This window comes from Lissotriton helveticus, chromosome 3_1 (assembly GCF_964261635.1).
Source record: "Lissotriton helveticus chromosome 3_1, aLisHel1.1, whole genome shotgun sequence".
Lineage (NCBI taxonomy): Eukaryota > Metazoa > Chordata > Amphibia > Caudata > Salamandridae > Lissotriton > Lissotriton helveticus.
The window spans coordinates 804,769,606-804,796,702 of NC_136061.1; the positions used below are offsets into that span (position 1 = coordinate 804,769,606).

The 27,097-nt window shown below is 44.2% G+C and overlaps 1 protein-coding gene across 1 annotated transcript in view; it reads right to left on the minus strand.

Moving 5' to 3' along the window:
• The window catches only part of USH1C (USH1 protein network component harmonin), an 898,978-nt gene that overhangs the window by 89,613 nt on the left and 782,268 nt on the right, over window positions 1-27,097 (minus strand). The window contains exons 17-18 of the mRNA XM_078681063.1: window positions 21,869-21,922; window positions 9,257-9,356 (exon numbers count right to left, since the gene is read on the minus strand). Of these exons, the coding sequence (XP_078537189.1) occupies window positions 9,257-9,356; window positions 21,869-21,922 (154 nt within the window). The remainder of the gene's footprint in view (window positions 1-9,256; window positions 9,357-21,868; window positions 21,923-27,097) is intronic.

Genomic DNA, 27,097 nt, shown 5'->3' on the forward strand with positions numbered 1-27,097 from the left:
AATCTCACCCTTAGCCCCTTCCACAGGCAGATCAGATGGAGTCCCATGACACAACACCCAGCCAATAGGGCCCTGGCTCCCACCCAGATGCAGCTCATGGAACCACCCCACTAAACTATACTAAAATAAGTTCTGGCCTAGTCGCCTGGGTCCCCTTGAAGCGCACAACCAACGAGGGAGCCGCAGCAATCCTCAGGGATCAGGGCTGCAGGCATTCCTCACCTTGAAATAACTTTCAATAGCATGCAAATGTAAGCATTCCTTGGTCGTTGCAAAAATACTGTCAGCAACGTGCATCAAACATAGCAATAATACCACCAACGGTTTTTGCGACCGCCGTCAGTTTGGAAGCTTTCAGCACCACTCAGATCCAGTCTCTCAATTTACTGCTCTTACCAGATAGTTTTGACAAACCCAGTGATATTGGGCTCTGTATAGTGAATCACTCAGCTCCTGTGCTATAAATCACTGTGTCTAGCTTTCTAAAAGTGGAGAAAAGGAGTTCTGGGTTTGCACTATCACCGCTTCAGTTTGTAGATTGCCGTCTGGGTAGACCAGGATGCAGCACCCATCGCCCCATCTGGGAGCCCAGAAAGGTTCTTTAGTTTAGCCTTATTCCTGTTGGTGCAGCGCAGTCCCAGCCATTTCTGTTCCTCCCATCCTGGGGATCGTCAACCTTTTGCAATGCCCTACACGTCCAACTAATCTGTGGCACCTTGTATCGACTCGAAGAATTGGACTTTACTAATTTGATGCACCCTAAGTTTAGCGGGGTACAATAAACTATATTTAATGTTCTGTTCACATAGATGTTGTTTGATCGGGAGGACATTTTTTTTAAGATTCTGAACCCATCTAGTGTAGTCCAGGAAAATAATGATGTGCTTATCTTTGAATCTTGAGGGGCTGTGAGTACGCATGTGCTGCAATATTGTGTCACGTTCTCTCTGTAATTAAATAACTATGCTGTAAGAGCCCTGGGGGGTGCACCAGGATACGGTTCCATGATCAGTGCGCGATGCACACTCTCAATCGAGAAAAAGGTTGACAAGCGCTTCGGGTTCAAGGTGTTAGCAAACCCGCCCTAAAAAAAGTTCAGCTGAGGGGGCCCGCTCTGGAAATCAAACAAGATGGATGTTAATTTGCCTCAAGCGACCTTCTGCATCCTCAAGTCTGTCCTCCATCAAGGAACCAGTGCACTTAAGATCAGCCACCATGGCCGGGAGTGGTTTTATTTCTTGTTGCAAAGTGGCAATACTGTATTCAGTTCCAGTCACCCGGCCAGCCAGAGGTGATTGACGTCCATAGATATAGCTTCCATCTTACGCTCTAGGGCCTCTCTGGTCTCGTGTATAGCCACCGGTGGAACACTGATAAAATATTGATGTGAAGAATATCGACCTACCAAAATATCAAGCGTCAGAATATCGACTTCCTATCTACAAACAGGCAAGTACAAAAATATTGAATCCAAAATATCGATGTTAAAAATATAGTTTGCAAAAATATTGATTTTTTTTAAGGTCTTAAAGGTAATTTAAAAGTAATTAAATAATAAATATAATTAGGTAAAACATACTTAAAAGTAAAACATTTTTTAACATGAATAAATAATAAATAAAATGTTAAAAAAATAAACACTTTTTTAATACATAACTTAATAATATCATAAAATAATGAATATTTTTCATTTATAAAATGTTAAAAACATAATGTACAATATAATTACAGCATAGCATAGAGTAGAGCATAAAATTACTATTCCTACTCCAGCGGGTGGAACAGTAGGGAAAATGTTGGATAGCGGGTGGGTAAAAATGACTATTCCCACTCAAGTGGAACAGTGGGGAAAGTGTTGGATAGTGGGTGGGTAAAAATTACTATTCCCCCTCCAGTGAGTGCAACAGTAGGGAAAGTGTTTGATAGAGGGAGTGTAACAATTACTATTCCCACTCCAGCAAGTACAACAGTAGGGAAAGTGTTGGAGAGCGGGTGGGAATAATTTACTATTCCTACTCCACCAAGTGTAACAGTAGGGAAAATGTTGGATAGCGGGTAGGTAAAAATTACTATTCCCACTCAAGCGAGTGCAACATTAGGGAAAGTGTTGGATAGTGTAGGGGTAAAAATTATTATTCCCACTCAAAGAATGCACAGTAGGGAAAGCGTTGGATAGCGTAGGGGTTAAAAATAACATACTTATAAATTAAATAATTTTTCTAATTAAATACTTAATTATTAATACATTACCAAAAAATTATATACAAATTCCAATAAATAAAAATTCATAATTACTTTAATAACATTAAATTAATCCCTACCCTATTCCCCAATAAACAAACAACCAACTCCACATACAATTTCACATAATTAATATAATTATCAATTAATCTAATAATATAAAATAATTATCAATTAAAAATTAATTAACAATAAATTAATTATCAATACCGATGAATAGTAAATAATTAAAATGAGTTACCAAATAATAATTAATTAACTATAAATTCATCAATACCCACAAATAAAAATTATTAATTATTTCATTACAATTAAATTACTTTCCACCCTATTCCCCTATAAACCCACAACCCACTCCAAAAAAGTGTACACAATTAACATATTAACAAATTATTCATTAATAATTAATATCAAATTATTAACTAATTAATATTTTTACGCAATTAACATAATTACCACCAAATTATGAATTATTATTATCAATTTCTAATTAATTTATTTAACAACAATGCATATAAATAATTAAATACAGAAGTATTCATTAATTAATTAATTAATTTAAATTAAATTACTTCCCACCCAGTTCCCCTATTAACCCACAACCCGCTACAGAATAAAATTACACAAAATGTAATTAACATATAATTAATTAATTAAAAAAAATCCTAATTAATATTTTATATTTAAATTACTTCCCACTCTATTCCTCTACAAACCCGCATCCTGCTACGGAACTTCGATATTTTGACTGTTCACCCCTTTCCCATAGTATAGAGGTCAGTTCTCAGTTGCCAAGTGGAGTGTTTTCCACTGGTGAACGAGAGGAGGGACACCAGGGGGGCGGTAAAATCATGTGTCTGGTTGATTCCACTTCAGGCTACACTACTGAAGTGGACGTATGATAATGTTCTGCTTCACTTCCCCCAAAAATCTACAACCGCTACCCAATTCCGCAGGTTGTAGGAAAGGAGCTTTGTAGTGCTAGAAAATGCCAGTCCGTCTGCCAGATCTTCTCACTGGTGCAATCAGGGAGGTGTTTTTTTGCCCGCCACAGCCAGACACAGCTGGGCATCACCAGTATCAATTCTTATGCTCCTGGTTCATAGGAGCTAGGCCATGTGACAAGAAAGGCCGGTCTGACTTAGCTCCCTCCTGTGGTGCACCCAGTGAAATCAACACTCACTGTTCAGGGCCGGAAATATCCAAGCAGATGTTTCAGGGAACCAGGGCTGCCCTCACATTTATCTCACAGCAGCCGGGCACATGTCCCCCCCACACGATGTGCCACAGTCCTTCACAGTCGATTGGTAGCTCCAACGGGCGGGACCTTGTTTACTGCCGTAGTACACGCCATCTCCCCAAGGGGGTCAGAGCCCATCTGGTCTCATCAAGCAGTCATCTGGTTAGGAGGGTGTGGCTGCAGCACAAGAATCAGAAAACACCTACCAAGACCTGAACAGAGGGTCCATGGCTTAATATAAGGGCCACCTGGGCCGTCACAGGACAGTCTCAGGAATCCCCCGGTACCAATTCCTTAAACACTCAGACCTGATTGTTGGCTGCAGATGTGTCAGACTTCCCACATCTGCAGGACTCTCTTAGGACAAAGGAGGATCTCACTACTGCGTAGCTCACCTCCTTAAACCAGCCCTTGTTGATGATTACCAGGCAGTGCTTCCATGCATCTCAGGGGGCAGCACCCAGAGTGGACTGCCAGGGACAGGGGGCCACCCCAGCTCATGATCCTCTCTCCCTACACCAAAAGGGCTTTCAGCAGCTCTCGGGCCTTTGCGCCTGCCACATGCGTCACTTCAGCAGTCAGCTGCTGGGACCTCTGTAGTCCTTGTTGTGCTGCCACCGCTGGCTTGAGCCCCCCCAACTTTAATTTTATTTAAGAAAAGGGGGTGAAACTGTAGCTGTGTTGCATTTGCACAACTCGCTGCCCCTGGGCAGGATGTCTGGCTTGGGTTCTCTTCATGCTTGGCGTGGGAGTCACAGCTGCATGCCTTCGACTCTAGGGAAAACGACTGCCGGCAGTGCCCAGTAGTTTAACTCTGGGAACCACAAGGTGCAGGCCAATCAGCCTCAACAAAAGTAATCGGTGGTGCCCTCGGGACTCCCCACAATGCAAGGGATCTGATGAGGGTATCAGATCTGAAATTTGGCGATCGGATTCTGCAGCATGTATAAGGATTATTAGTTTCACATCTGGAGCCCTCAGAAGACGCATCCAGTTTGCCATCTTGATGGCCACACCACCCCAGAACCTGATTATTTTAAGTGAATAGTCTCTCTTTAGACACATTTTGCATAGAGTGTACGCTGTTCTTAATAGGTACGTTTTAATACTCTATAGGGTGTTTCTCATGAGAGTTTCACTGTCTGCAGACAGTGCAGTACAGAGTGAACTCTCTACATAAAGTAAGTACTGTTTACAGTAAACACTTTTCTATTCATATCCACTTTATTTCTAATTGTAAGTTCAGTAACTGTGAGGGGTTTGATACAGGTAAAGACTGCCTCTATTAGGGCATTAGTTATGTAACAAAGCTTGAGTATCTGGAGGTACTTGGTTTTCCCCAAACAGTTCTACACAGATTGAACACTGTGTGCAGTACAGGTTACACTTTTATCTGTGGTGAACAGTCAACATGAACTCGGCTAACCATGAAGTGTATGGTAAAGGGTCAATGTTGGGATAACATCCTATCCCTTTCCACACAGACCCAGCATTATTCTGCGGTCTGGTAAAGATGATGAGGAAATGTATAGACTTCTTGCCTGAGTCAGTGCGTAAAACGGTGGTGCATGCGTTAGTCACATCCCATCTTGCCAACCGCCAATGGACTCTATCTGGGTCTGCCTGGGGTTTGATCTGTAGGGTGCAGACAGTACAAAATGCAGTGGCTAGCCTGGTCCGAAAGGTCTCTCTTCGTCATTATATTTCTCCTCACCTCAGACAACTTCATTGGCTCCCTGTGGTCAAGAGAGTTGAATAAGGCCCTCACATTTGCCTTCTGAGCCTACTAGGCAGGGTCCCTAAGTATCTGAGGTCGAGATTTGCCCTTACCTTCAGGCCAGATCGCTGCGGTCCAACTTGAAGTGCTACCTATGCATCCCCCATTTTGCCAAAGCGAGAATGGTGGACAGAACTTTCGAAGTGGGAAACTCTAAATGCTGGAATGACCTGCCCCTCCAACTTTGCATGATGTACTCTGAGCAGGAGTTTAGAAAGGCCTTGAAGACCTGCCTGTTTACCCGCAGAATCTAGTGGTCTGTTGGGCTTGGCTAAGTTTGTAATCTGCGTTAGCGCCGGGACAACTCAGTTGAGGAAACTACGTGCTCTATAAATGTCTCTTATTATTATTATTATTATTAATGTTGCACATAACACAAGTTTACTTCACCTATGGGGGTGGTATTTATGCTAGCAGTAATTATACTTCATACTATTCTGAGCTATTCTGCACTTATTTTCATAGCTTTAAAGCTACACCTGCTTATAGAGCAATATGTACAAAAGAAGCTTGATTGATGTCGCCAGTGATGTCATCAATGATGTCATTTGAGATGTCATCAGTGAGGTCATAAATGATGTCACAGAATATGTCATGAGTGAAGTAACATGTGAGATCAAAGGCAGTGCATGGTAGGGGTGCAGGTTATAGTTAGCTTTGCTAACCATGGCTGGTGAATTTCTGTGTTTTTTAGTTCAAACAATTAATGTTGTAACTGATATATTCGCCTATCTATAACATCATTTTAACCTTTGTTTTTTCAGTGAATTTCTAAGTTTTTTTTAAACAAAAACAGATTACGGGTGGATGGTGAACTCCGCTCCGACAGCAGAGTTTTGCTAACTCGGCACTCCGCGGGGAGCGTAAAGTTGGCAAAAAAACTCTGATTCTGCCACGTGGTGGAGTTTGCCTCTAACCTGGTCAGACAAACCCTGCCTCTGTCAAGTCCTCCTTACCTGGATCTCAGTGTGGCTTCCTCGGTGCAGGATTCTTCTTCCAGTCCAGCTGTGAAACTTCCTGCTGTCTGCAGGACTCCTAAGGACTGTGCATGCACACGCATGGAGAGTGGAGACCGGGTTAAGGACTCCAAACTCCATGTGTGCGGATGTGCAGTCCTCACGAGTCCTGCTGCCAAAGGAAGTTTCACAAACAACAGTTGATGGAAAGAATGCAGAACAATGTCATACATTCACCCCAGTACAGAGATCTGGGCCTAAATCCATCGTTTTTTGCACTCCACACCACCCCAGTTCAGACATGGCCATATGCAAATCAGCCTTGACCCTGTGACTCATGGGAACAGTCCAGCCTGAACTGCCAAGCCATGTCTTTCCTGGATCGAAATCAAGCATCCTAGGACCGGCTTCTGGCTATCAGCCGTCATCAGCCAGGATAGCTTGACTCCAGTGGTGTGGAGAGCACGGGACTCACGTCTGAGCATACCTGTCCCACTCGGGGTGACAAATGCAAAAACAACAGTTGATGGACAGAAGGCAGAACAATGTCATACATTCACCCCAGTACAGAGATCTGTGCCTAAATCTATCGTTTTTGCACTCCACACCACCCCAGTTCAGACATGGCCATATGCAAATCAGTCTTGTCCCTGTGCCTCATGGGAACAGTCCAGCCTGAACTGCCAAGCCATGTCTTCCCTGGATCGGAATCAAGCATCCTAGGACCGGTTTCTGGCTATCAGCCGTCATCAGCCAGGATAGCTTGACTCCAGTGGTGTGGAGAGCACGGGACTCACGTCTGAGCATACCTGTCCCACTCGGGGTGACAAATGCAAAAACAACAGTTGATGGACAGAATGCAGAACAATGTCATACATTCACCCCACTACAGAGATCTGGGCCTAAATCCATCGTTTGTTTGCACTCCACACCACCCAGGTTCAGACATGGCCATATGCAAATCATTTGCACATGGCCATGTCTGAACTGGGGTGGTGTGGAGTGCAAACAAACGATGGATTTAGGCCCAGATCTCTGAACTGGGGTGAATGTATGACATTGTTCTGCATTCTGTCCATCAACTGTTGTTTTTGCATTTGTCACCCGAGTGGGCTTGGTATGCTCAGACGTGAGTCCCGTGCTCTCCACACCACTGGAGTCAAGCTATCCTGGCTGATGACGGCTGATAGCCAGAAACCAGTCCTAGGATGCTTGATTCCGGTCCAGGGAAGACATGGCTTGGCAGTTCGGGCTGGACTGTTTCCATGAGGCACAGGGTGGAGGCTAATTTGCATATGTACATGTATGAACTGAGGTGGTGTGGAGTGCAAAAAAACGATGGATTTAGGCCCAGATCTCTGTACTGGGGTGAATGTATGACATTGTTCCGCATTCTGTCCATCAACTGTTGTTTTTGCATCAGGACTGGAAGAAGGACTGGAAGAAGAATCTTGCACCGAGGAGGCAGCCCGAAGCCACGAAGGATCAACAGACACCAGGATCACCGCCACGGGTGAAAGGCTGCCCACAGAGGTAAGCTGAGGCGACTGTGTAGGGTTGAGCGGTGTGGAATTACACTGAGTTTTTCGGCAACGACGTGGAATTCCACGTAGTTCCACTCTGCCAGCTTCGCACACCCTTGAAACAGATCTTATTATCACACCTAACTATGACATACTTCAACCTTCGGTATGCATATGTCATTATTGCAGATCCTCTAATTAGCATACTGCTTATTATTATCTTCCAGCTGTCTCTATTCTGTCATTGAGCCACTTGGGAATGATCAGATAATAATGTGGCTTAGTTGGACTATTAGAAATGGAGTGGGATAGTGGGAGTTATGGGTTTGTTATATTTTAAAATGGAAAATAGAAGAACATGACTGTATCCTTTGTACAGCACAATGTGGATTCTTTTTGATGCTACATTTGCAGACGTATCATTAACTCCATGCGTGCGGCGCATTTTCCCGCTGTGCGCTGAAGTTTTAAAAAACCCGCGGTTCATGACGAGCTGAGAGGTGTACCTCATGACGAGCTGAGCTCGTCATGAGCTTCGAAGGGGTTAAAACTGTGGCAATTAAAAAAACTGAAAAATACTAAGTCTAGGATATAACCGAATTCCGCTTATTTATCTAAATAGTCTCAAATCATTTTGACTTAACTGTAGGGTCCGCTTATCAGCTCCGTGATCCATTCCATTTTGAGATTCATTGTTAGCATTAAATTCACCATATATAATATATTTCTATATATTTCTATACGAAATCAATTAAAGTATGCTGTAGTATAAATAAAACATTATAGTGCCTTTTAGTTACTTCGAGTCCATGAATGAGGAACCTGTAAAAAATGCTTTTCAGTTTACATTATCATTATTACACACCTTCCATGCAATTGATCAGTCTTTTGTTGATCTATGTTCTAAATACTCCGGAAATATATATGGATTTATGTGTATGAAAAGTGTTGGGCCTACTGTCATGCAAACGGAACCTACACTCAATGCTCTAATATGTGAACATGATTGGCTATACCAAAAGACATGTATTGCCAATCAGAATTTAAGCGTGATGATTGACAGTCCATATATGTACCGCAGCCAGACACCATGTCACGTTGCTGCAGTATTCCAGGCCCTGCACTGTTAATCACACTATAAGTGTGACACAGGACCTGTTATTGGTTTTGGAGAGATGACGTGCAATTATCTGTTGGAGACATGAGGGTCACTATTTCAGCTCCACCTTTGTAACAGGCATTAGGGCTTCGTTCTCTAAACAACAGAAACAACCATGATTTATGGGAAGAACATGAGCTGCAATCTTTCCGTCAACTGGAAGGGTCTCTAAAGGCACAGGGGGCACTGCAATATGTTAGACCTTTGCAGTGATTGATAGGAATAAACAGATAGGGCAACACCCAAATACACACATGGGCATATTAACCCTGGTCTCCAATCAAAATTGTGAGTGCAAACGTGAATACTTTTCGTGAACAAATACGATGTCTAAATTGTAAAATACGACTTAATGCTCACCATGCTTGTCTGCAGCTCCACCATCGTAAATTGCTGACACAACAATTTTTCCAACTGGGGAATCAATTCCTCCTTCCACTGTGAGATCCAAGGGGCCTTCCTACAATTATGCCAAAAAGGCAAATGATACAGTTTAGCATGTCTAAACGTAGCACTGTCGGCAAACACAAAAATAGGACAAATGTAAATATTGAAGCTAAATCTGCATGTATACCATATATAATTGATAAAGCAACTGAAACAATTTATTTTTTATATCAAGTTATGAATAGTTAATCATTTCCCATCGAACAATGAAGAAAGCACGTAGAATTTCTTCACATGGTCTGGAAAGCCCTTGTGCCAAAGATAAGGGCAATCCCTTCCTATGAGCCTATCAAAAATAATTGACAAGTCTGTTGTTCCAGTGCCACTTCTCAAAATAAAAAGTTAATGTGTGTGCTGTGTTCTTTCAAGCTTGAAATATCACTTGTTAGGCATTAGTGTGGTCTTTCCCAAAAGAATTTGCCATCACCCTCCTATGTTTCAGAATTCGTTATTGCTGGCTTTAGGACTGCTAAACAATGCTAATGTGCTACAACTCATTCCCTAAAACATGGCATATTGAATGTACTTATAAGTCACCAGTAAAGTGGTATACCATAAACCAGTGGTTCCCAAACTTTTTTGACCTGTGGCTCCCTTGACCTAATCGGCAGTTGGCCGTGGCTCCCCACCATTTTTTTACCGGTGGGTGGGTGGTATGTACCTCCTGTTATCTTCCTTAAAGTAATTGGGATGCATTCTTTCACTCATCCAACCATCCATTCACTCATCCAGCCATCCGTTCTCTCATCCATCCACCCTTTCACTTCACTCATCTATCCATCCTTTTGTCCATCTACCCCCTTTCACTAACTCATCAATCCTTACATCCACTCTTTCACTCATACATCCATTCACCATTTCACTTATCAATTCATCCATCCACCCATTCACTTGCCCATCATCTACCCTTTCATTCATCCATCCATCCATCCTTTCACACACCCATCCTTTCACACACCCATCCACCAATTCACTCACCCATCAGCTTCCCTTTCGCTCATCCATCCATCCTTTCACACACCCATCCACACGTTTACCCATCCATCTACCTTTCCACCCATACATCCATCTATTTACCTTTTCTCTCATCCATACTTCCACTCATTCACTCATCCATCCATCCTTTCTTTCATTATCTATCCATTCCCCCTTTCATTCATGCATTCATTCTTTCAGTAATCCATCCAGCCATTCAGACATTCCTTCACTTATTTACTCACCCACCTTTCCACATTATGAGCTGAGCCTTTGTCTGCAGAGTTGCAGGCAGAAGAGGCCTATCAAGAACGAACTACAGCAAGGGTGGGGTGCGGTGGGGGAGAGTTCACTATGCCCCTGCACATAGGCAGACTGAAAACGTAGAAGTCATGCATGATGCACAGTGCCAGGATGTGAGGTTACTGTAACATGGTGTTGTTTCCAGGGCTTTAAGCGGTGTAAAAAAACTGGGGGGTCTCTTCAAAGGGGGTGTTGGATGTAATTAAGAGCGCAGTTTAAAACACCTAGGCTAAAAATCTGCGCTTAGCATAGTGTTGCTCCTGACTGGTATTATGTGATTTCTGTCATTGCATCCAGATATATAATACAGCAAGTATCATTGCACCAACAACAAGCCAGGACTATTGGCTTTGTCAATGGTTGCTAGTTCCTTAAAATAAAAAAGCAGCAACCATGGCTTTGTTGAATACAATATTGAAAATACTTCAGTTAAAAAATGATGAGACAGTGAAAGAACAATAACCTGTTCTTTTTTTGTTCAAATCTGTTTTTATTGTGAACACAGCGATAAGCCTACAACCCCTTTTCGGGGCCGGCCGCGCATGGAAGGGCCCGTAGGTAGAACTAAACAGGGGAGATGGAGTCATTAACACAGCGCCCTGCCTACAACCCCCGGAGGGGGGGCCGGCCGCGTGGCTTAGAGGAGAGCAGAGCAAGAGGTGGCCATGAGCTGGCAATGCGCCGTTGTGTGGGGTAGGCACGTATGTGAGGAATAGCAATGGTGTCACAGTTTCAACAGGCCCAACAGGGACCTAACTGCCCCGGAGAGGGGCGGAGGCCAGAGTGGCAAGTAGGAAGGAAGTAAAGTCAGGAAAGGAGCTAGCAGTGACAAGGTGAAGTGGAGGTAGAGGGGCGCACCCGTGGCAACAAACAGGGAGTGCAGAGCACAAGGCGGCGTTGGGGTTAGCGGTTAAGAGTCCAGTCTGCTGGTAACCTGTTCTTTTAAACTTATTTCACAGGCTTCTTTAAATGAAGTGTTCTCTAACATTGCAGCATGGGCGTTTTACTTTTTATGTAACAGAAGGCCCTTCTGTACACTGAGGCAGGAGGCCGCCACCACATGCTTGAACACCCCTGACTGCCCCATTGTCATTCAGTAAGTGGCAATCAGCCCCATACAGAATTTCAATGGGCGGGAGGGGTTGCTCTTGTGCTCCTGGAGGAGTGCGAGGCGGCTCCATCAGCGGGGGTGAGGCCTCTCACAGGGGAGCAGCGCTGCTCCCTGTGATGGCCAAAATTACAGATAAAAGGCATAGGGAAGGCCCGTGGAATTTACGGACGGTTGGTCACACTAGTGTGCGCGGCGCCCCTGGCACCTCATTACGGCGCACTGGGGAGCCGCGGCGCACAGTTTGGGAACCACAGCCATATACCTAAGGCCCGTAAGTTAAATGCTACTAGTGAGCCTGCAGCACTCATTGTGCCACCCACTTAATTAGGCCCTCAAGACATGTCTCAGATCTGGCATGGCAGCCTGAATGTAGTTTTAAACTGCCACTTCAACTTGGAAAAATAACCCATTTTCCAAGCTGTAAACTCCTGTTTTATTACTTATCAGTCAACCCTAGGGTAGGCCCTAAATCAGCCCATAGAGCAGGGTGCATTGTAATTAAAAGGTTGGATGTGTACTTTTAGGTTTGATATATCCTGGTAGTGAAAAACTCCTAAATTAATTTTACACCACTGTGATGCCTCTGCTCTCATATGATAACATTAAGGGGGTCATTAGGATGACTGGCGGACTTTGTCCGCTCGCCATCCTGTCGGTATTCGGGACTGCCCGCCATAAGGGCCGGGTTCCCGTGGGGGGTATTAGGATGTGCCCGCCACAGTGGCGGGCACATCCTGCATTTTTAGCATTGTGGCGGACGGTGCTCTCTGCACCACCTGCCACAATGCTAAAAATGCATTTCAGCATTTGCATACAAAGCGGCAGGCACCGCGCGGTGCCTGCCGCTTTGTAAATGCAAATGAACCGTGTTCACCCCCCACCTATACTTTACTCAGGGGGCCCGCAGGGGGCCCCCAGAGTGAAGACCGCATGCCTTTCCGTGGCGGCATCGACGCAGCGGAAAGGCACCTAAATACAACCATCATAATAGGGCTGGCGGTGTCTGATAGACACCGCCACCATATTATTCCTTTTCTGCCCCGGCCGCAAGGCGACAGGGGCGGAAAAGCAGCGGACTGTCTTTCCGTCCGCTGAGGTCCCCCCGCTATACTAATATGGCGGGGGGAATACGAGTGAGGATGTCGGGCGGATTGCCCCCGCCAGGCTGGCGGTGGCTAGCGCCAGCCTGGCGGGGGCAATCCGCCTGACATCGTAATGGGCCCCTTAGTTGCTTATTACATGTAATAGGTGCTAACCTTTGATTAGAAAATGTTTAGAAATAAGGGGAAACCCAGTAACCTTGGGACCTGGGTTGGACAAATATTAAAGGCACAAATGGTACCTAGAGGGGAAGTGTAGCCCTTGACTTCCACAGCAATAGGTGTAAAAAAAACTCACTAATAAGGTTTTTAAATGTGATACACACATTTTTATTTCACAATGAAAATGTCTTGTTAATAATAAGAACTACATTTTTTGAATCAATCTTATAGCAAGGTGCTCCTAAAAATGTGATGGTGCAGTGAAAATGAGAAAGTGACTGAACAGTGTGCAAGTGCTACACATGATGCAATTAATTACATGTGACTGACAAGGACATTTAGGATAATAAAGCAACTACTCTCATTTGGGTCTTCTTCAGGATGCAAAATATACAGAGGAGACACCTGGAAATGAAAGAATCATGTGTCACTGTGTGTCAGTTTGTAAGTGTTTGTGTACACTAATGAAGTATATAGTGTGGTCATATGACATTCCATTAGACTGTAGCAAAAGATCTCACAATCAAGGATGTCTGCATCAACTTTTCAGGGATAGCATTATTGTGGCTTGCGTAGGATTTGCAAGCTTCATGGAGGCATATTATGTTAAAATAGTTTGTATGTTTACCTGGGCAAAGTCATGCATCCCCATGAGGACCCTTACTAGATAGTAGTAAAACCAGCACTGACGGTAGTTCATGCGGTTTGGTAAGAGTTTTAAAAGGTGATCTGAAGTCTGTAGAAAGAAATATTGTGGTAAAGGGCTGTATATGGAGTTCGAACAGTTAATCCAGGTCGGATGGAGGAGGGTAGGTTTGACGGCAGTGTCCTGATCAACTATCAAGTGTCACTCACTGTGGTCGGGACCCTCCAATTCACTTAAGATGCATTACCCAACCTCAAATGAGGTGGAATCACTGACCGGAACACTAATAGGGGATAACAGCACACACTAGTGGTCCCCGTCAACTATCGAAGGGACCCTCAGCCCCGATAGGGGACAAACTGACTTTTGGTTCTGACGAAATGCGGCCCGACGATTGGGCACACACTGCACAAAACATGTTGACCTCTTGATACCAGTGACCATTTTCGACTAGTAGCTATATCCTGGTACCTAAGGACCACAAGATAGCACAACTGTTTTTACCGAGTAATGGTACCCTTTTCTCATGAAATCAGTTATTTGTGGGTACCAGAGCCTATTTTATGTCACCATTCACTCACTAAACTCACTTCAACTCCCTCACCTGCATTCATCATTACGGCGTCTTCAGATCAAAATATCTCCGATAAAGAAGCCCCCAGGCCCGTCAGACGTTGCAGCGCCGGCCAAATGAGGAGCGCCCAATGATGAAGCATGACACCCTAATAGGTGTGTGAGGGCATTAGGATCTGATTCTCAGATCTCCTAGCGACACGTACCGTAGCCATCTGGCGCAATTGTCTGTGTCACTTGGCAGAAGAACTACCCTGATGTTGATAATAATTGTTCAAATAGTTAAAGCCAGTTGAATGAAGTAAGTGAAAATCACAGTCTTCAAGTCATTTGCATTCGGCAAGTAACTGAATTTCTAGTGAGGATGCTATTGGAAGGTAGTAGAATGTCTCAGAGTTGCAGAGGAGACTTAGTCATAAATCCTGACTCCAAAATTAATTTAGTAATTTATTTATTTATTATTTTGTAAATTTATATAGCGTGCCTTATCACCTACGAGGGTTTCTGGTCACGAGCGTGGTTCTGATTCCTTTCCTCACGAGCCAACCTTTCTCACAATGTTCCCTTCTCAGGGACACTGCCCTCTGGATATTCTGGCTGGGGATTCTCCCCCTCAGATTCCTCCTCAGAGTCATCTGACAGTGTTGCCTCCCAGCGTGGTATTTCATAGATATAAAAGGCTGCCTCAAGATCCTGCCTTTTGGATCTCCTTTTCACAGGTATCCCCTTCTCTTGCAAAAGTCTTTTAGCTCCCTCATCATGTAGATGTACAGGTGGAAAAAGTTGATTTCCATTTTGACAAGGCCCCACAGGTGCAACAACTAGCCAGAGTTCCAACCACCAGATTCTAAAGGGAAACAGGGAATAAATAGTATGTGGTTGCATAACAGTCTGCACAAGTCCTGTGATGTACACCAATCACTGTGGGTCGAGTACAAAATACAAGTTCAAATCCTCACCGCTGACCACCAATGTTAGAAATGGGGGTCTCTAGTTGGCAGAGGTAGGTATCTTTGTGCAAATAGGGACCCTTGCTTCTAGTCAGGGTAAGGGGGCTACCCACTTTAGATAACCCCTGCTCACCCCGTGGGTAGCTTGGCACGAGCAGACAGGTCTATCCCAAAGGCAATGTGTAAGGTATTTGTACTCAAAACACACAGTAATACAGTGATAACACCACAAATGGAGACCACACCAGTTTGGAAAAATAAAGTATCTTTATCTAAACTCAACAAGTATTAAGAAAAATGACTTTCAAAAGGTTTTAGCAACTGAGTCCATAGAAAACTAAGGATGCGTGATTTCTTGCAAAGTACCTGTCTTCTCAACAAAATTCACCAAGGCAACCAGCCGCAGAGATGGGAAGCGGCAATAAACAAAGAGATGCGTTGTTTCCAGAGACCTTCATGGATGCGATGCGACAGTTCCGCTGGGCACAGGGTAGCGGTGCGTTGGTTCCGGTCTGTAGGGGGAAGCTATGCCTTGATTCTGAGATGACTCCGATCCGCTGGTGATGCATCAGGGAAAACGTGCCACACAGGGACGATGCGTGGAAATCCTGGATGCGGCAGCAAGCGATGCGGCGGCGTCAAGCGGCACTGAGTCAATTTCTTCAGCCGTTATCCCTCAATGCGTTGATTCTTGCAGCAGGTGACAGGCGCTGCATCAGTTTCGGCAGTTGTTCGGCGATGTGGAGAAATTCTTCTTGCACTACAGCCTTGCATCAGAAAACTGTCGCAAAGAGCGATGCTTTGATTTTCTTGTTGTTGTGTTGCTTTCCAGCTCCCAGCAGCAAAATCAACCTCCAGAGACCCCACACAGTCACATGCACTTCTTGGCAGGTCAGAATTCCCAGCAAGGAAGTTCAGGGGAGCTGGGGTGAAGTCTTTGTGTTCCTGAGACTTTACAACAGGAGGCACTCTCTACTCAAGCCCTCTGAGACTTTCATCAAGCAGGGGACACATCAAAGTCCTTCTACTTTCCTTGGCAGAAACAGCAACTGCAGTCCAACTCCAGACACACTGCAGAGGATGTACTTCTCCTCAGTTTCTCCAGCTCCTTTCCTTGTCAAAGGATCCTTTTGATTACAGAAGTAGTCTAAAGTTCAGAAGTTTTAGGTCTAATACTTATACCCCAAAATGTCTTTGTTCTCTTTGTGCAGAGGAGCCCTGTGTCCAGTCAAAACCATTTATGTGGAGGCACTTTGCAAGGGCACAACAACATCCATTGTCAGCATGAGCCCTGGCACCAGAAACACCACATGAGGGCGGAGCCATTATTTTGGAAGGCAGGCACTGCCCTATTCAGGTGCAGGTGCTACTCCTCCCACCACTCCAAATGCAGACCATGCCTAGTCAGCCTAGCACTGACTCATCCTGACTCTCTGGAGCCACTGCACTTCTCCAGCCCCTGTCATTCCACAGACAGACAGCCAATACACATCCTAGATGGATGGCTAAGCTGGAAAAAAACCTACTTTCTAAAAGTGGTATTTTCAAACACAGAATGCAAAAAATCACCCTCACTAAAAGCATGCATTTTAACATTCTGAGCTGAGGCATACTACACTTTATTCTCTATTTTGCTCCAATTGGAAGTTATATTTATAAGATGTTATAAGAAAACTTCCATTCTGTCCTATGGGGCAAGATAGCCTTTCAATAGTAAACAATAAAATTGGCAGTTTTTCACTACCAGGACATGCCACACACATCAGGGCATGTCCTAACTTTCACATACACTGCACCCTGCCCACAGGGGTACCTCGGGCCTACCTTAGGGGTGACTAACATGCAAGAAAAGGAAAGGTTAGGGCCTGGCAAGTGGATGCACTTACCAAGTCGACATGGCAGTTAACAACTGCACACAGACACTGCAGTGGCAGGTCTGAGTTACCTTTTAAGGGCTACTCATGTGGGTGGCACAATAAGTGCTGCAGGCCCACTAGTAGCATTTGATTTACTGGCACTGGCACACTCAGTGCATTTTACTAGGGGTTACCAGTAAATCAAATATGTCAATCATGGATAACTAATCATGATAGCAATTTACACAGAGAGCATATGCACTATGGCACTAATTAGCAGTGGTAAAGTGGTCAGAGTCCTAAAACCAACAAAAACAGGTCCGAAAAAATTAGGAGGAAGAGTTTGGGGATAACTCTGCAAAAAAGGGCCAAGTCCAATAGTATTGAGACGCTTGCCATGGGCACATGGGAGACTAGGTGATTTGCCAAGAATCACAGGATGTTGAGCCGACACTGAGGCGTGAACCTGGATTCAAAGCTCTTAAAATCACCCTTTTATCAACTCTGGGAGAATCACATGGGCATATTAAAAAAATGTACAAGACAAAGGCGAGTTTGTTCTGTCAGTCATGTGCAAGGTCAAGAAAAACTCACCCATGCATCAAATACACAAATATGTCACCCCAGACTGAAAATATTAATGATCTATTGGGCAAAGAAATTCTGTTCCATGTCTGCAGGTGAGTAAAATGTAAAATGTGTCAAAGTTATGCAGACTCCCCAGTGTGTAAACAGCACATGCTATGAATGGAGCCATACTGGAAGTGGGGGAGATTGATAAATCAGTTGCACTTCAACGCAGGGAAATCATTGCCTGTTACATTCCTTAAAAGTCTCGGCACGCTGGCCAGCGATTCGCTTTTTTAAACTATTTTAAAAGGGGAGGAGAAACCAAATAAATCTAATTTGAAATGGGGCAAGTGGTGTTGGAAGCATAGCCTGTCGCCTAAATGAATTATGGAATAACTCGATGGCCAGAGGTTATCTCTTTGGCCAGAGAGCATAACTTGTTAAAGCGGGCTGTCCAAGACCCAGTGTGTACGCGTTCAGAGTGGCACAAGCAGCAGCTCCACAATGCTAAGCATAAATCTTTGTTAGCTTGTACCTCTATTTAGATCTGCAACAATCACACTCACCAGTGTTTCAAACATCATCTCTCATCCAAGGAGCTTTGATTAGGAGAAGGTAGGAAATATATGTTGGATGGCTAAGAATTTGTAATTTAAAACAATCTATAATTATAAAGTTAGATTTTAAGTTACAATTTTGAAAATCCCACTTTTAGAAAGTTGTCATTTTCCTTCCCTAATTATCTTGTTCTTGCAGCCTGCTACTGGGTCTCATGAAGGGTGTAGTTAGCAGTTGGACTTTATTCCTCTGAGACACTTGCACAATAGAGTGATTAGGTGTTTCTAGATGGATCATGACTGGCATGATGGGGGAGCGGAGCTGGGCTTAGCCTCAATTACAAATTAATAGGCTGTGCCTTGCCTTCATACAAAGGACTCCAAGCACTTCAAAGATAATTCTCTAAAACCTTCTCCTACTTCACAGAAGACACCAAGTATAAAAATAGGTCCCTTAACCCCACTCTTCAGTTCATTTCTAGACCTGCGGAAGGACTCTCAGAGGACTGCCTGCTGCTGTGGCTTGCTGTGTACTTCATAGGACTGCTTTGCTCAACTGGAAGGATTACTCTGTGGATACACTACAACAATATCCATGGGTCTATACAAACATGTGGGACCATATCTTGTGTGTACAAGATGATCTCGAAAGTTAGAACTCCTTTTGAAGGCACAGAGGGGAGGTGGAATGCATCCATTGTGTATATTCAGTATCCACCAGTGTTTGCGAACACTTTTTTGAATACTGTTGGACATGGTGCTAAACGTAGTGACAAATGTAAGCCTAGACAGGTCAGGTTTAGGTCCCGAACCTCCCTGTTGTTATTAAATGCCCATTTTAATGAATGACGCACAAGTCTTTTGTGGTACTTCCTTGTGCGTAATTGAGAGGACAATATGGAAGCATGAATCTCAAAACTCTCTTTAGTGGAACAATTTCTACGCACCCGAAGAAATTGACCAAAAGGTAAATTATCCCAGAGTGATTTCGGGTGATGAGGTCCAAACATAGAGCTATCACTACAATCTGTATAGCGATAAAAAACAACTGTGAGCTCCCCTTTCCTTTTGAAAGGGTATAGCCCTTAGTGTCACTGGGAGGAGACCCAGATGATGAAGCATGTCACCATTGGTGAGTGATGGGAATCCGTCCTATTAAATGATTTTTACTTTATTAGTCTCCTGTAGATATATAGACTCATTGGTACAGTTCTGAGGCTTTGTGTGGTCCCACATGTTTGTATAGACCCGTGGATATTGTTGTAGTGTATCTAGTATATATTGGGGGAGTATATCCACACTAGGTATTTAAATATTCCCTTGGGCCCTTCACAGATAGTAGTGTTCTCTCAGGATTACTGTGTAGCCTGAAGCTTGCCCTGAACTCTCAGAGGCCTACCCTGCTGCTTGAGCCTTATTCCATTTCTCAAACCAATGACTTCCTGAGGGACTCCAAGGCCTAGTTGACTGGCCTTCTGATTGGGGACTAGGGACAGAGAAGGCTCCAACTATCTCGAACCGGCACCTGGACCCCGCCTGAGTGAGTCCCAACCCGTCAAGTGGTGCCTCCCTGGTCCTTGGCCCTTGGAAGCGATGCTAAAGGTGCCCAGGACCAAAATCCCAAACTTGGCACTTAAAAACTTTTGGGCTGAAAACATATCTGAGAACCGAGAGGAGACATAGCGAATCCATGTTGCGTCACCGGCATCCTTTTTGTACCATAAATACACATGGAAAAGTAATCCCCACCGCCGCAAGATTTGTGTAGCCACACAGCGAGCACTGTGGTAAACAGGTAACATGGCAGTCGAAGGACGCTGGTGCTGCGGTCTTCTAGAGATCGCAGCTGTGGTGTTTATGTGGTCAGACTGCCAAACATGTAATAAGGCTGTTTGTGTTATTGGTTTTGTTATTGCCAAAAGTTGCTTTATTGTTCATTTTACTATAGATCTGTTTGCTAGTGTTTCTACCTCACATTACACTATAAGGCCTTAGGACCTGGCAGCAGATTCTGTGAATGTTGGGAATCAAATAGCCCAATACAAAAATACTTATTTTTGTCCCATTAAGGCAGTATGTGCACAATGTATATGTTTATTTAAAAGCCTACTATCAGATTATTGATTTGTCGTGCCTTGACATAGAGGCAATATATTTTTCTCAATGACTTCTTTCTATGCCTGTATCACAGCTTCCAGCTAATGTGATATTGTTTCACATTGGTCCCATTGCAAAGCGATGATAAAGGATAGAGAATAACTTCTCAAGAATGTGCAAGCTGTGGAGTGTCTTCTCTCATGAAGATAGACACACAGGCAATCCTTTTTCAAAGCCTCTCAATACCATTATCCGGAGTTTAAATAAGGATCATTAAAGCTATTAAGTGGGCTTTCATGTGAGACATTTTTGGTATTTGGTGAATGTATAGCAGCAGATCCTGCACAGGTGGATTAGCTCTTGATCTATAACAGTGCCTCACAATTTGCTCTTATAATTAAAAACAGTGATTATGGGAAAGAAGACATGAACATTTGATATAGAGGTCAAAAAGAAAATGATAGGCTGTGACAAAGAGGGGCCTGTCGAGAAGGAGCTGGATAGAATGTAGACAAGCTTGTGTCCCCAAAAACACAGGACAGAGAAGGATAATAAGCTAGGGACAGACACAGCCCTCAGACAAAAAACAGGGTGCAAACAAGAGGTCAATATGAGATAGCAAAGTCACAGAACTGTCCCTGGGAGTTACTACACCCCCCCCCCCCCCGCCCCCAGTGGTAGCAGAAAGACTGACCCTAACCAAAGAAACATCACAACAAGGAAAAGAGTCACATGAAGAACAATTCAGTGAGGCCACCATGAATCCAACAGCTTCACAAATGCCTTGCTTGTGTGTTGGGAAAAAATTACAGATTTGGCAAAACTGCAGCATGGAAGATGATCTGGAGATATAAATGTAAGTAAATTAACTATTTTAACAAGCAGGTAAAATGAAGGTATGTTTTAGGTCTCTGATATAGGGACTGATTTGGAGTTTGCCGGACAGGGTACTCGGTCGCAAATATGATGGAGTACCCTGTCTTCCAAACTGAGGGTCCATCTGTCTCATTTAGAGTTTGCCAGCCATCAGTATTTCTATGATGAAACCAACAGGAGCTCAATGACCCAATGGAGTAGGGGTTGCTAGAAAAAGGACATTAGGCTGTCCGCCCTATTAGGGTTGAGAGTGTAAAGCCTTTTTTTCTGTATATCACAAGGAAAAACCTGGTGGTAAGAGATCGGAAAAAAAGAATTATGATCCCCACACCATAGAAGATAACACCCAGGGTGTGGGAGTCATTAGTTTTATATTTTTCAAAAGCAAACTCCCACTCTAGGAGATTGTTTTAGAAAACAAAAAACATTTGACGCGTTTTCCAGACGGCTATCATGGTTACCTGTACCATCTGTCAACCTTTTAATATATTGAGGGGACCTGCTGCAACACTAGTTTCTGTCAATAAACAGGAGTTGTTCCCAGAGCCAGTGGACAACTCAAACTTTGTTGACCAGGATGTTGGTGAGGTGAAAGGAGTATAGAACAGGCACCATGATGGCCATTAATCCGTCCGCCGAACAATAAATCTGGCACAACTGTCATATAAATATTATAAATTTGAGAAGGAAAAAGTGTGGCACATACACAGTGTTACAGGGATAAATACATACAAAAATAACATGTTTACCTTTTTGATTCGTAGAAGTCGGACATCTTTCCCTGAGATCTGGTCATGAGTAAACTAAAAGAACACCAAACAAAAAGTTCAAAAAGGAGAAACAAAGGATGAAAACACTTGCATGCTTTCAATAAATACAGTTTTCAGAATAATCATAACAAATAGAACATCAAATGTACTTCAGTAAAATCCAATTAAAAATTAAATATTTTCGGTAAGCCTATATAAAGGAATTGATTCAAAGATATCTCTTTGTATTTTTAAACCACAACTAATACAACAAGGCAATTTAATTGGTGTATATGAAAGCAACCTATGTTTTATTACACCTTTTACTGACTCTACAGGCAATATGAATATGGAAAATACCGGTGTCTCAGTGTTTAATTTGTAAAAGATTAAGTACTGGTGCCCAAAGCGCTGCTCAGAAGCCCACGGCCAGCTCTATAACAAATAACAAAGCTGCGTTGTCTTAACTCTCCCTCATGCCTTTTTGATCCGCTATCAGACACCCCTGTCCTTTTTTCACTCCGGCAGGTTTCATGTTTCTTCCGTGATGACAGTCTTTCTTTCTATCTTTCTCTACCTCTGTCTTTCTGTTTTGTGGGTTTTTCCCTCTCATGCTTTGGGTCAATGTCTAATGCAGCAAAATAAGTGCAGGTACCAAACAATTAGTGCCTGTGGCACCCACTGGCAACCACGCCCTCAAATTAAGCACTGCCATGTCTTCAGCAGTTTTTAATTCAGCTTTTCACAGAAATTGCAGGGGCGAATTCAATATGCAAATAGAAATTCATTTTTATTAAAAATGTGCAAAAGTAAACTTTTAAATAGTATGTATAATAAACGTAAACTTTGAAATAGGTAATCATAGTTTGATGTTATAAGCCTACAAGTAAAATCACATAAGTACTGACTTAAGTTAGCCTAACTCCTCATGCCATATTAACAGTAGCTTAAACTGTAGCCTGTTTTCATATTGAATTGATTTGCACAAGATGTTTTCTCTTTTGTTACAGGTGCTGTAACGTTCCAGAAGCCATCTATTAGCTAGTAAATAGGCATTCGTTTTGTATTAGATAACTGGTAGTGAGGTTCTCTTTGGGAGGAGAGGATGTAACACGAAGTATGATTCATGAGAAGAACTGTCTAAACTGCATAATCTGGATGAATTATCTTTTCAAGCGCTTGTGTCTGTAGTTCATTGTGCAGATGTGAGAAGATGGTGAGTTAACCAATTACCAGGAGTTTACTACAATCTTATTGGACGCAGTGAGTGAAGAAAAGAAACAGAATGACATCTAGAATATTGTGGGGTTATATTATTGTGTGTTTCTGAAGTAGGGAGAGCTTTTTTTTAAGCTTCTGTGAGTTTCTCTTTTAGAAGGGGGTTTATTTCACTCTGATTTGCTTGCGACTCAACTCAGAGTTTTTTTTAGACTATACCCCTCTACATGGGATGCTGCTTAGCCTATTCTCTGATGTCTGCTGATTTATAGCTAAGAATACTTTCCAGCTTAATATGCAAAAGTTGTATGCTTAGACATTGATTCTCTTATTAGAACTCTTTATTGGTGTAAGGAACTGGGTTCTGTTGCAGTACCTCCCCCCACCTTTTGCCTGATAACTGATGCACTTTTCCTTGGTGTGCCCTGGGTCCCTGCCAATTAGGTACCCAGGGTCTGTGTTCCTTCCCTATAAACTGTACTAAAGCCTAAACCCAATTGGCATCTCTGGCCACATGTCAGCCCTGGTAAATGGTACCCTAGGTACCCAGGGCATTGTGACTAGAGAAGACCCCTAAGGGCTGCAGCACTTATTGTGCCACCCTTAGTGGCCCTGTAGCTTAACAGCCACACACTGCCTTTGCAGGCTGAGTGTCCTGGTGCAGAACTAAACAAAGAGTCGACATGGCACACATCCGTGTGCCATGCCCACAAACACACTGCCCTGACATACATCAGTCACCCCTCTAGCTGGGTGCACTATGCCAGTGGTGTGGGCACAGGTGCATGAACCCTGTGCCCCTACAGTACCCAGGGCCATTCCTGGGCAGTGTAAGTGCAGTCATGCCATTAAGATTATATGGCGCTTTGAGGTTGTCATTACAAAGTCCACAGCACCATGATGGCTACACTGAAGACTGAGAAGTTTGATATTAAACTTCTCAGCACATTAAACCCACACTGATGCCAGTGTGGGATTTTATGCCAAATGCACTACAGAGGGCAACTTAGAATCGCCCCCTGAACATAACCTACAATCCACGCCTTGTCTGAGAGGCTGCCTAGGCTGCCACACAGCATACATGTTGCTGGCCCCCAGGGTAGAGAGCCATCCGCTCTCCAGGGCCTGCAACAATGCACGTTCTGGGCGAGGTGCTAGGTCTCCTTCCCCAAGATGGGCAGGGGAAGCTTCAAAGGCATACCGCATTTTGTGAGCTTCTCCAGGCCACTTTCTGTACTCAGCAACTGGCCCCCACCAGTTCTGACCCCCACTCTGGCGGGAAGACTGGCGGGAAACCCGAAAGAAGGAAAGGGGGTGTGCCAGCCTCTGCCAAACCCACCCCTCAGGTGGGGGAGGCGATGTGAAGCACATGTCTGGGCTCTCACCATCTTGAGGATGGGGAGCTCTGCCCAATCATAGATAGGCTCCTGCTCCCCTCCCACAGGAGAGGAGCAGGATAGGGGGTGTATTCACCCCAGGACAGGGACCTATTGGTCCCTGCCCTTGCCCTACCTGTAACGCCCCTCAATTTAGTATTTAGGGGCACCCTGAACCTTCCTTCCTCAGATCCGATTTGAAAACAAGAAAGAAGATCAAGAAGAGGAAGGCCTGCCGTGCAGCTACTAACAAGTGGACGACACCACCTGACTTGGTCCCAGCCCTACAGGCCTGTTGATCCTTGAACCTGCTTCTGTTAAATCCCAGTGTCTCCTGCAGACAGCAATCTTGAAAACCCTGGAGGACCTGCCTGCCTTGAACCTCTTAAAGACTGGGGCTCCCATGAGCAGTGGTTCTGCTCAAACAGCAATACCCCTGGTGCCAGCCAGGAACCGCAAATCCAGCCCACTCTGCACCCCCCGAGCCTGAGTGGACAAAGACCCTAAGGACGTCCTCCCAGTGATTGTGACCTGAAATCCAGTGGCCAAGGACCCTCCTCGACCGCCCAGAGGACCCCTGCAGTCTCAGAACAGAAGACCCCTCCATCCGCGATCAGCTGAGGGTAAGATTTCCCGAAGTCAAAAGACACCCCTGCACCTGGCGCCCCGGGCCCCATGTGCCCAACTCCTGGGTGTTTACCTATCCTCCAAGATCCCAACTTACCCCTCAAAGTGTTGGTCACTCCTGAAGAGTCTCCGTCCCCGAGCCTGCAGCCTTTGTTCACCTTCCAAGATCTCCATTGACTAACATCGAGCATCCGACGGCTCAAAAGCACCCTGCACCCAGCCGCCCGAGTGGCCCTGGCAGTGCATCCTATGTCCTAATCCACTTCCCCATTTGCCCTGAACAAGTGACCAGGAGCCCAGCTCCCACAGCCGCCTGGCCTGCTAGCCAGCAGCCACCAACAACAGGCCCCCTGCCTCTCATTGGATAACATTGGGCCTAACCACCTCTACACCCGACTGCCCCTGTGCCGCTGAGGGTGTACCAACTGTACCTACTTCACCCTGGGAGACCCTGGGTCTATGCCCAGAACCTTAACTCTGCCAGTTGAGAACTTACCCCAAAGCCAATAACTTACTTTTCTTCCATAGGGTAACATTGACTGGTTTCACTCAGAATTTCTTCTAAGTGTGGAGTTTTGAAACTTTAAAATATTCATCTAAAATAAGCCGAACAACGAATTCCGAATTACTCACCTGTTATCAAAAGACAACCCAGGGCTGCATATTTTAGCCCAGCACTTAACCTGAAAAGTAATTTTAATCGTACTTACCAGTAACTTAAATTTCCTTCCATAGGAATGACGATTCTCCAATTATCATGCTGAGAGAATCTTGATTTCATTAAAGACAACGGAGGCTGACATTATGAAATAACTTTTATTGCTCCCAGGACATGCAGCCCTTTAAAGTGTAACAACAAACATCATAAAGAAACATTCCATAGCAACAAAAAAGCACCATGACGACCAGCTATCTTCCTCTTAGAGCTGCAAACGAATAAAACTACTTCTTCCAAAGTACATGTTCCATAGATTCTTTTATAATTATGAAGATTCTGAAATGGAAGAAAGAAATTTATGGTAAAGACTGATAAAAGAAAACATAAAAGCAGGCAAGGATTAAAGATGTAAGACATCCTGTAAATATGAAAAAAAACACAGAATAAACAAATCAACCACCAGGGAGTGGTGGGGGGGATAATGTCAGCCTCCGTTGTCTTTAATGAAATCAAGATTCTCTCAGCATGATAATTGGAGAATCGTCATTTCATTACAAGACCGGAGGCTACATTATGCATGTTTAAAGCTCTGTAAAGCCACATTACTTACATGTTCGACAGGTTTAAGATAAAACTTAACAAAGGTGGAGGCATTACACCAATCTGCTGCCTTGAGGATATCTGAAATAGAACCACCATTTGATTGCTACCGTGCTGCTTTATTTCTCCCCTGAGGCGGAAGCCGGGGGTTCTTTCAGCTACTTTGCTACTTTATTTACTTTGTTTTCTTTATCACTGTCAGTTTGACATTTTAAATCGCCGCATGTTCGCAATTAGAGTCCTTACTTGTTAGAACTTTTAGAGTACTTGTCAGCCTGGAAAAACCGCCTTACCGATTCCTGCGCAGCCGAGTAGGAGCTGGCGCAGAGAGATCGAAATAGGGCTTACCGCCACTGAGAGCCGCCATATTGAGAGGGGTAAGGGATTACATTCTAGCTGCAGGACGCCTCCCACCCTCCTAAACACCCTATAAATTCCCTATGTCATCTCGTCCGCGCAGCGGGCGGGCGCAGCGGGCGCGCCGGCGGCGAGCCAAAGGCAAGCCCGTCTGCGCCCGTCCGGGACCAGGGGCCACCCCCCCTGGTTGTCCTCAATCACAAAGACTAGTATACAACAAGGACTCCCTATTTCGATCTTGTCCTCCCATTCCCGCTGGCTGCCTTCATCACTTCCCCCCTCTAGAAATCCCTCATATATGCCCTCACTGTAAACTGGAGCTAACTGACCACCTCACTCAACGGGATTCTAAGGACTACCAAATGTTTCTTCTTAACTGTCGATCTCTTGTCA